General features: G+C 41.1%; 1 protein-coding gene across 1 annotated transcript in view; it reads right to left on the bottom strand.

The window, feature by feature from the left end:
- Positions 1–4,844: 4,844 nt before the first annotated feature.
- LOC112433846 (protein NLRC3-like) overlaps positions 4,845–11,746 on the bottom strand; it is a 33,008-nt gene continuing 26,106 nt past the window's right edge. Inside the window, exons 7-8 of the mRNA XM_076882275.1 lie at positions 8,234–8,410; positions 4,845–5,040 (exon numbers count right to left, since the gene is read on the bottom strand). Of these exons, the coding sequence (XP_076738390.1) occupies positions 4,845–5,040; positions 8,234–8,410 (373 nt within the window). The remainder of the gene's footprint in view (positions 5,041–8,233; positions 8,411–11,746) is intronic.

Genomic DNA, 11,746 nt, shown 5'->3' with positions numbered 1-11,746 from the left:
GATTGTAGCAAAGGGCTGGTAGCTCTGAGAGTCCCACTGATGAGGTGTTTGTGTGGAAATCTCTTAGTGGGACCAAAGAGAGAAAAAGCCCTGGTCCTGATGCTGTGGGAGGGAAATGATTGAAGTGTGCTGTGAGGAACTGACTGGGAGATCTTCACACATTTTCCAGTCCTCCTTGGAACAACAGGAAGTTCCCAGCATATGGAAACAAAGGTTAAGTGTCCTATGGCACTCAGTGATGATGGTGCTGTGGCCCCACCACCTCCACCTCTTTGTAAAGGAACTAACTGTCATCTGAAGCTTCAAATGGAACTAAGACTTCCTCCACTAGGTGGCAGTGTCTGATGAGAAAGTGTTAGTGGAGCTGGCCTGGAGTCAGAAACAGGAAGATGCCGGATTTGGGCTGAAATGGGGAAAAGTGGTTCGCACTAGTGCCTTAAAGCAAGAAGGTTGTAGGTTGAAGCTTGTTGGCCTTTCTGTGGAGGTTGGATGTTCTCCCACAGTCCAATGAAATGCTGCTTAGGTTCATTGGTGCTTCTAAATTGGCTGTAGGTGTGGATGTGAGAGAGTGCTTCTCTGTCTCTCTCTGTTGGCCCTGTGATGGACTGCTCACCTGTGCAGGTGGACCACGCCTCTTGCCCTATGACAGCTAGGGCACAGGCTGCAGCCCTGTAAGCCTAAGCTGAATAAACAGTTAGCAAAAATGATCCATAGATGGCCTGAAATGCCCCAGTTAGCAGTTTGGTAGATAGCTATGACATGCTAATCCCATCCAGCAGCTGTATTCTACCTGTAAGCTGATCCCTGCTGAGCCAAAGCACTTTTTCATATACAAATTACAACCTTTAATAGAAACCTATTGGTCAGCATCTTATTAGCCTGCTGTTAGCTTCATTCCACAGAAAACTGAGAGAAACTAACAGAGTTGATAAAGAATAAAGAGAAATGTGCTGATTTAAAGCCTTTGAAGTGCTTCAGATGATCTCTGTCCACTTCTGTCCACTCATTCATTCATGTAAGCTTTCTAATGCAGCTTTGATCTTCACAGTCTGCTTCATGAAACTCATTCTAACCCTGAATGTCAGAGTGTTCCTCCTTCTCTTTCCCATCATTCATGCTGGCAGTGGAGGAGATTTGGATGTTGGACTGTGTTTTGGATGATGTGTGTATGTTTGTGTTGGACTGCTGTCTGTAAAGCAAACGCACATTTTGCTTTGGATTTCAGTGTCAGACAGACTTTAAGGTGGAATGAAGAGTTGGAGAGTTTCACAGTGAATTATCCAGTGGAGGATTTTTCTTCTTCTTTGAAGGTTTCAAATGTGAACATTGTTCTGCTGCAGTCAATGGACTAAACCAGAGAAGAAGAAAACAGACTTTACCATGAAGATCCTCAGTGTGGATCAGTATAATATCAGCCTGATGTCTGCAGTTTAGTGTCAGCACAACTTTCACATCATATTCATCTCAGCACAACTAAAACATGCTGACTGACCTCAGAGTTTCAAGTCCACATCCTGGACTCTCCAGGAAACCACACAGATGCTTCACTCCTGAATCCTGCAGCTTGTTGTTGTATCTCAAGTCCAGCTGTCTCAGATGGGAGGGGTTGGACTTCAGTGCTGCTGCCAGATAATCACAGCTGATCTCTGACAAACCACAGTCCCTCAATCTGTATAAAGAATGAAAGATGTAAGTTTATTAGACAAAGTGTGAGCTTGAAATCATTCAGTGTTTCATCATCTGTTCAGAGCTGAAGAAGGTTCAGAATGTAGAAGTTTAGAAAATGGAAACTCCAAACAGCTGACAGAGTTCATACGCCTTTGTCAGGGTCAAATTCAAGCAAGACCATGTGAAAATTAAAACACATCATCCTAGGTGAACTTAAACACCTTTGTTCCCCTTTTGTTAAGACATAGAAAAGTACACCACACAAAAATACTGCAAAAGGAAACGGTCGCCTTATATACATAGTGTATAAACTCAAAATGCACATTTCACTTCAAATTAAGATTAAGGCTTTGAACAGATCACATAGTTCAGTTCAACATATAAGACTTTAAGAATGCACAAGCATCTACTTAAAATCTATTTAATTTATCATCCATGATATTATTTTGTACAATTCCAATGTATTTTGTTCATCTCCCTTAAATAAACAGGCAGTCTTAAAGTATGAAATATTCATATACAAACACATATAAATGTGTGTACTGTCTCAGTGGCTGATAGTACCCCACAGGCCTCAGTGTGAGCTTGAAGACATTTATAATGTTTAAGTAGTTTAATGTGCAGGTGCTGACGATAAACACATTTTGAATGAAAGCCGGGGAACTTTGGTAGCACAGAAACAAGTGGCTATTCTTTGTGACTATATGGATCACTCACAATACCATTATTTCACACAAAGGCACCAAATTAATACTCAAAAAAGCTGCAGCAATACACACAAATATAAACAGTACTTGGTGACAACTTTGCTTTTAGCCTTTAACCCTTCTTGACTACTTTTGATGTGGCCTCTATATTTTACCTTTAAAAACAGTTCATCTTGCCAATCTGTTATTTTCTCATTTTGACCAACTGTATCAGCACAATTTATCTAAATTCAGACAAAATTTAAAATACAAGTAGAAAGTGATATTTTGACTGTAAAAACCACACACATGTTTAACGAATCATCTTCATAACTTGAAATGCAAATAGAGATTGTACATTTTTAAAAATACGCACACGTTTTGCAAACAACAAAGTTATATGGTACTATTTACCAAAAAATGCAGCCAAGGCTCAGACGTTTTTCATATAATCATTTCAAACTATTTACAGAACAATCAGGTGTCAAACAATAGTTTGTGTCACTCTAACACATATGAGAACAGCACAGGGATAAACCTGCAGGTCTGACAGCAGGTGTGTCACTCAGCGTTTACACTGCAATCTGCCTTTGTTGGCTTTAAGGCAGCAACTGTGACGATCACTAGTAGAACTGACACACAAAACAAAACAACAGCTACACACTAAATACACAAGACAACAAACTAACTTGAGACCAAACACGGTAAACGTCACAAATCTCTCACGTATCAAAACTCTCTCTCTCTTTCGCTCACTCGCTCTCTCTTGCCGGTCACTCCTAAAACTTCCCCCTTTTGCTAAACAACCAAATGTCATGTTTCCATATCATTTTTGATTGGTCGACATGGTACATTTTCCCACCTATAGGGCTTTGGAGCGTGATGTCACGGGAGATGGGCCATGCCCCCTTCCGCCATGACAGTAGGCCAGCCAAAGGATACCATTTCAGCTATGGATCGTACGTGTTGTGTTGTCGGTTGCAACGTTAGATCACACGATCGTGAAGGCAAGAAGCTGGATAACGGGCTCTCTTTTCATCGTTTTCCATCCTGGAGGCAACGTGAGGGATCCCATGTATCCGATATTACTAAACAAAGACGTCAGGCTTGGATTGCAGCGGTGAGACGAGCGGATATCAAGTTCTCTGCAATCCCCAGCTTTTTGTTGGTTTGCTCACGGCATTTTCTTTCCGGTGAGTTCTAAATTAATTCATATCACTCTTGAAAGGCTTTTAGTGTTATTTTCAACGTGCTGAGGTCATAGATAATGAGATAAAACATGCTAATGTGTGATGCTGCAGAACCACATCATGTCGACTGAGTAGCTTATGATTTGGCATTATTGCAGGCAAACCAGCATATGAAATGGATGTAACAAATCCAGACTGGGCACCAACACTGCACATGGGGCATGACGACATACCTGTATCAGACTCGGACCGGCACTCAAGGCGTACGCAACGGAAGCGAAAAAGAGCACCCATCGGAGGTAAACAACCCCCCCCCCCCTCTAAAAACATACTAAATTGCTATCACTGTACACTAATCCGCACATAACTTCCAGATGAATCACACACCTGTCATTGGAATATTGGTGTACATTTACCTTATGTCTAATTTTATCTTACAGGCTTTCGTTATGCAGCTGCAGAGTCTGAAGGTGTGCCCCGTGCAGAAGTGATTGATGAAGATCTGACAGAAGACCAACAGCAAAATCACAATGTCATGGAGGCAGTGGACAGCAGTTGTGTTGGACAAGTGGAGGTTGAGGTACCAGCTGCAAATGTGGATATACTGAAGAAATGTAAACCTTTTAAAATGATGACAGATTACAAACTCTCAGCTGTGTCTGTAATCAAACCTCTGTAACTTTGCTTCACTTCAGCAGCATCAGCTCATGTTCACATGTTGATTCATGGTTTGCTTCAGTTTTTGATGGACTGCAGAATATTTTGAAGGTTATCTGCTATAAAAAGCCAGAACAGGAAAATCTGCTTCATGTGTTTCTGTTTGATCCTCAGTGACTTTGACACAAAGGCCTCTGCTGTGATGATCACACCTCTGATCAAGTCTCACAGTGTCAGCTTTGTTTTTATACATATGGATATGTGCTGATAAATGATCAGAGTTATAATATTTCCCACTGTCTGCTGTGTGCCGTGACCTTTGACCTGCTAAAGACAGTCAGCTGTGGATTATTCATTGTTGTGTCTGATACTTAGAACTGTGAGGAAGAACACTACACAGTTAATCAGGGTCCCCTCTCTCTGAATCAGGAAAGGTGGGCAGGCCGCGTGTGGGCCGCGGGCCATACGTTGAGTCTCACTGTTTGAAATGTGAACATTGTTCTGCTGCAGTCAATGGACTAAACCAGAGAAGAAGAAAACAGACTTTACCATGAAGATCCTCAGTGTGGATCAGTATAATATCAGCCTGATGTCTGCAGTTTAGTGTCAGCACAACTTTCACATCATATTCATCTCAGCACAACTAAAACATGCTGACTGACCCCAGAGCTTCAAGTCCACATCCTGGACTCTCCAGGAAACCACACAGATGCTTCACTCCTGAATCCTGCAGGTCAAAGTTGGAGCTCAGGTTCAGCTGTCTCAGATGGGAGGGGTTGGACTTCAGTGCTGCTGCCAGATAATCACAGCTGATCTCTGACAAACCACAGCTCCTCAATCTGTATAAAGAATGAAAGATGTAAGTTTATTAGACAAAGTGTGAGCTTGAAATCATTCAGTGTTTCATCATCTGTTCAGAGCTGAAGAAGGTTCAGAATGTAGAAGTTTAGAAAATGGAAACTCCAAACAGCTGACAGAGTTCATACGCCTTTGTCAGGGTCAAATTCAAGCAAGACCATGTGAAAATTAAAACACATCATCCTAGGTGAACTTAAACACCTTTGTTCCCCTTTTGTTAAGACATAGAAAAGTACACCACACAAAAATACTGCAAAAGGAAACGGTCGCCTTATATACATAGTGTATAAACTCAAAATGCACATTTCACTTCAAATTAAGATTAAGGCTTTGAACAGATCACATAGTTCAGTTCAACATATAAGACTTTAAGAATGCACAAGCATCTACTTAAAATCTATTTAATTTATCATCCATGATATTATTTTGTACAATTCCAATGTATTTTGTTCATCTCCCTTAAATAAACAGGCAGTCTTAAAGTATGAAATATTCATATACAAACACATATAAATGTGTGTACTGTCTCAGTGGCTGATAGTACCCCACAGGCCTCAGTGTGAGCTTGAAGACATTTATAATGTTTAAGTAGTTTAATGTGCAGGTGCTGACGATAAACACATTTTGAATGAAAGCCGGGGAACTTTGGTAGCACAGAAACAAGTGGCTATTCTTTGTGACTATATGGATCACTCACAATACCATTATTTCACACAAAGGCACCAAATTAATACTCAAAAAAGCTGCAGCAATACACACAAATATAAACAGTACTTGGTGACAACTTTGCTTTTAGCCTTTAACCCTTCTTGACTACTTTTGATGTGGCCTCTATATTTTACCTTTAAAAACAGTTCATCTTGCCAATCTGTTATTTTCTCATTTTGACCAACTGTATCAGCACAATTTATCTAAATTCAGACAAAATTTAAAATACACGTAGAAAGTGATATTTTGACTGTAAAAACCACACACATGTTTAACGAATCATCTTCATAACTTGAAATGCAAATAGAGATTGTACACTTTTAAAAATACGCACACGTTTTGCAAACAACAAAGTTATATGGTACTATTTACCAAAAAATGCAGCCAAGGCTCAGACGTTTTTCATATAATCATTTCAAACTATTTACAGAACAATCAGGTGTCAAACAATAGTTTGTGTCACTCTAACACATATGAGAACAGCACAGGGATAAACCTGCAGGTCTGACAGCAGGTGTGTCACTCAGCGTTTACACTGCAATCTGCCTTTGTTGGCTTTAAGGCAGCAACTGTGACCATCACTAGTAGAACTGACACACAAAACAAAACAACAGCTACACACTAAATACACAAGACAACAAACTAACTTGAGACCAAACACGGTAAACGTCACAAATCTCTCACGTATCAAAACTCTCTCTCTCTTTCGCTCACTCGCTCTCTCTTGCCGGTCACTCCTAAAACTTCCCCCTTTTGCTAAACAACCAAATGTCATGTTTCCATATCATTTTTGATTGGTCGACATGGTACATTTTCCCACCTATAGGGCTTTGGAGCGTGATGTCACGGGAGATGGGCCATGCCCCCTTCCGCCATGACAGTAGGCCAGCCAAAGGATACCATTTCAGCTATGGATCGTACGTGTTGTGTTGTCGGTTGCAACGTTAGATCACACGATCGTGAAGGCAAGAAGCTGGATAACGGGCTCTCTTTTCATCGTTTTCCATCCTGGAGGCAACGTGAGGGATCCCATGTATCCGATATTACTAAACAAAGACGTCAGGCTTGGATTGCAGCGGTGAGACGAGCGGATATCGAGTTCTCTGCAATCCCCAGCTTTTTGTTGGTTTGCTCACGGCATTTTCTTTCCGGTGAGTTCTAAATTAATTCATATCACTCTTGAAAGGCTTTTAGTGTGATTTTCAACGTGCTGAGGTCATAGATAATGAGATAAAACACGCTAATGTGTGATGCTGCAGAACCACATCATGTCGACTGAGTAGCTTATGATTTGGCATTATTGCAGGCAAACCAGCATATGAAATGGATGTAACAAATCCAGACTGGGCACCAACACTGCACATGGGGCATGACGACATACCTGTATCAGACTCGGACCGGCACTCAAGGCGTACGCAACGGAAGCGAAAAAGAGCACCCATCGGAGGTAAACAACCCCCCCCCCCTCTAAAAACATACTAAATTGCTATCACTGTACACTAATCCGCACATAACTTCCAGATGAATCACACACCTGTCATTGGAATATTGGTGTACATTTACCTTATGTCTAATTTTATCTTACAGGCTTTCGTTATGCAGCTGCAGAGTCTGAAGGTGTGCCCCGTGCAGAAGTGATTGATGAAGATCTGACAGAAGACCAACAGCAAAATCACAATGTCATGGAGGCAGTGGACAGCAGTTGTGTTGGACAAGTGGAGGTTGAGGTACCAGCTGCAAATGTGGATATACTGAAGAAATGTAAACCTTTTAAAATGATGACAGATTACAAACTCTCAGCTGTGTCTGTAATCAAACCTCTGTAACTTTGCTTCACTTCAGCAGCATCAGCTCATGTTCACATGTTGATTCATGGTTTGCTTCAGTTTTTGATGGACTGCAGAATATTTTGAAGGTTATCTGCTATAAAAAGCCAGAACAGGAAAATCTGCTTCATGTGTTTCTGTTTGATCCTCAGTGACTTTGACACAAAGGCCTCTGCTGTGATGATCACACCTCTGATCAAGTCTCACAGTGTCAGCTTTGTTTTTATACATATGGATATGTGCTGATAAATGATCAGAGTTATAATATTTCCCACTGCCTGCTGTGTGCCGTGACCTTTGACCTGCTAAAGACAGTCAGCTGTGGATTATTCATTGTTGTGTCTGATACTTAGAACTGTGAGGAAGAACACTACACAGTTAATCAGGGTCCCCTCTCTCTGAATCAGGAAAGGTGGGCAGGCCGCGTGTGGGCCGCGGGCCATACGTTGAGTCTCACTGTTTGAAATGTGAACATTGTTCTGCTGCAGTCAATGGACTAAACCAGAGAAGAAGAAAACAGACTTTACCATGAAGATCCTCAGTGTGGATCAGTATAATATCAGCCTGATGTCTGCAGTTTAGTGTCAGCACAACTTTCACATCATATTCATCTCAGCACAACTAAAACATGCTGACTGACCTCAGAGTTTCAAGTCCACATCCTGGACTCTCCAGGAAACCACACAGATGCTTCACTCCTGAATCCTGCAGGTCAAAGTTGGAGCTCAGGTTCAGCTGTCTCAGATGGGAGGGGTTGGACTTCAGTGCTGCTGCCAGATAATCACAGCTGATCTCTGACAAACCACAGTTGATCAATCTGTATAAAGAATGAAAGATGTAAGTTTATTAGATAAAGTGTGAGCTTGAAATCATTCAGTGTTTCATCATCTGTTCAGAGCTGAAGAAGGTTCAGAATGTAGAAGTTTAGAAAATGGAAACTCCAAACAGCTGACAGAGTTCATACGCCTTTGTCAGGGTCAAATTCAAGCAAGACCATGTGAAAATTAAAACACATCATCCTAGGTGAACTTAAACACCTTTGTTCCCCTTTTGTTAAGACATAGAAAAGTACACCACACAAAAATACTGCAAAAGGAAACGGTCGCCTTATATACATAGTGTATAAACTCAAAATGCACATTTCACTTCAAATTAAGATTAAGGCTTTGAACAGATCACATAGTTCAGTTCAACATATAAGACTTTAAGAATGCACAAGCATCTACTTAAAATCTATTTAATTTATCATCCATGATATTATTTTGTACAATTCCAATGTATTTTGTTCATCTCCCTTAAATAAACAGGCAGTCTTAAAGTATGAAATATTCATATACAAACACATATAAATGTGTGTACTGTCTCAGTGGCTGATAGTACCCCACAGGCCTCAGTGTGAGCTTGAAGACATTTATAATGTTTAAGTAGTTTAATGTGCAGGTGCTGACGATAAACACATTTTGAATGAAAGCCGGGGAACTTTGGTAGCACAGAAACAAGTGGCTATTCTTTGTGACTATATGGATCACTCACAATACCATTATTTCACACAAAGGCACCAAATTAATACTCAAAAAAGCTGCAGCAATACACACAAATATAAACAGTACTTGGTGACAACTTTGCTTTTAGCCTTTAACCCTTCTTGACTACTTTTGATGTGGCCTCTATATTTTACCTTTAAAAACAGTTTATCTTGCCAATCTGTTATTTTCTCATTTTGACCAACTGTATCAGCACAATTTATCTAAATTCAGACAAAATTTAAAATACAAGTAGAAAGTGATATTTTGACTGTAAAAACCACACACATGTTTAACGAATCATCTTCATAACTTGAAATGCAAATAGAGATTGTACACTTTTAAAAATACGCACACGTTTTGCAAACAACAAAGTTATATGGTACTATATACCAAAAAATGCAGCCAAGGCTCAGACGTTTTTCATATAATCATTTCAAACTATTTACAGAACAATCAGGTGTCAAACAATAGTTTGTGTCACTCTAACACATATGAGAACAGCACAGGGATAAACCTGCAGGTCTGACAGCAGGTGTGTCACTCAGCGTTTACACTGCAATCTGCCTTTGTTGGCTTTAAGGCAGCAACTGTGACGATCACTAGTAGAACTGACACACAAAACAAAACAACAGCTACACACTAAATACACAAGACAACAAACTAACTTGAGACCAAACACGGTAAACGTCACAAATCTCTCACGTATCAAAACTCTCTCTCTCTTTCGCTCACTCGCTCTCTCTTGCCGGTCACTCCTAAAACTTCCCCCTTTTGCTAAACAACCAAATGTCATGTTTCCATATCATTTTTGATTGGTCGACATGGTACATTTTCCCACCTATAGGGCTTTGGAGCGTGATGTCACGGGAGATGGGCCATGCCCCCTTCCGCCATGACAGTAGGCCAGCCAAAGGATACCATTTCAGCTATGGATCGTACGTGTTGTGTTGTCGGTTGCAACGTTAGATCACACGATCGTGAAGGCAAGAAGCTGGATAACGGGCTCTCTTTTCATCGTTTTCCATCCTGGAGGCAACGTGAGGGATCCCATGTATCCGATATTACTAAACAAAGACGTCAGGCTTGGATTGCAGCGGTGAGACGAGGGGATATCGAGTTCTCTGCAATCCCCAGCTTTTTGTTGGTTTGCTCACGGCATTTTCTTTCCGGTGAGTTCTAAATTAATTCATATCACTCTTGAAAGGCTTTTAGTGTTATTTTCAATGTGCTGAGGTCATAGATAATGAGATAAAACATGCTAATGTGTGATGCTGCAGAACCACGTCATGTCGACTGAGTAGCTTATGATTTGGCATTATTGCAGGCAAACCAGCATATGAAATGGATGTAACAAATCCAGACTGGGCACCAACACTGCACATGGGGCATGACGACATACCTGTATCAGACTCGGACCGGCACTCAAGGCGTACGCAACGGAAGCGAAAAAGAGCACCCATCGGAGGTAAACAACCCCCCCCCCCCTCTAAAAACATACTAAATTGCTATCACTGTACACTAATCCGCACATAACTTCCAGATGAATCACACACCTGTCATTGGAATATTGGTGTACATTTACCTTATGTCTAATTTTATCTTACAGGCTTTCGTTATGCAGCTGCAGAGTCTGAAGGTGTGCCCCGTGCAGAAGTGATTGATGAAGATCTGACAGAAGACCAACAGCAAAATCACAATGTCATGGAGGCAGTGGACAGCAGTTGTGTTGGACAAGTGGAGGTTGAGGTAGCAGCTGCAAATGTGGATATACTGAAGAAATGTAAACCTTTTAAAATGATGACAGATTACAAACTCTCAGCTGTGTCTGTAATCAAACCTCTGTAACTTTGCTTCACTTCAGCAGCATCAGCTCATGTTCACATGTTGATTCATGGTTTGCTTCAGTTTTTGATGGACTGCAGAATATTTTGAAGGTTATCTGCTATAAAAAGCCAGAACAGGAAAATCTGCTTCATGTGTTTCTGTTTGATCCTCAGTGACTTTGACACAAAGGCCTCTGCTGTGATGATCACACCTCTGATCAAGTCTCACAGTGTCAGCTTTGTTTTTATACATATGGATATGTGCTGATAAATGATCAGAGTTATAATATTTCCCACTGTCTGCTGTGTGCCGTGACCTTTGACCTGCTAAAGACAGTCAGCTGTGGATTATTCATTGTTGTGTCTGATACTTAGAACTGTGAGGAAGAACACTACACAGTTAATCAGGGTCCCCTCTCTCTGAATCAGGGAAGGTGGGCAGGCCGCGTGTGGGCCGCGGGCCATACGTTGAGTCTCACTGTTTGAAATGTGAACATTGTTCTGCTGCAGTCAATGGACTAAACCAGAGAAGAAGAAAACAGACTTTACCATGAAGATCCTCAGTGTGGATCAGTATAATATCAGCCTGATGTCTGCAGTTTAGTGTCAGCACAACTTTCACATCATATTCATCTCAGCACAACTAAAACATGCTGACTGACCTCAGAGTTTCAAGTCCACATCCTGGACTCTCCAGGAAACCACACAGATGCTTCACTCCTGAATCCTGCAGCTCGTAGTTCAGGCTCAGCTCCAGCTGTCTCAGATGGGAGGGGTTGGACTTCAGTGCTGCTGCCAGATAAT

Source organism: Maylandia zebra, linkage group LG3, assembly GCF_041146795.1.
Source record: "Maylandia zebra isolate NMK-2024a linkage group LG3, Mzebra_GT3a, whole genome shotgun sequence".
In the NCBI taxonomy this organism is placed as follows: Eukaryota; Metazoa; Chordata; class Actinopteri; order Cichliformes; family Cichlidae; genus Maylandia; species Maylandia zebra.
The sequence above is the reverse complement of the archived record's forward strand: the minus strand, read 5'-3'. Positions and strand labels throughout refer to the sequence as shown.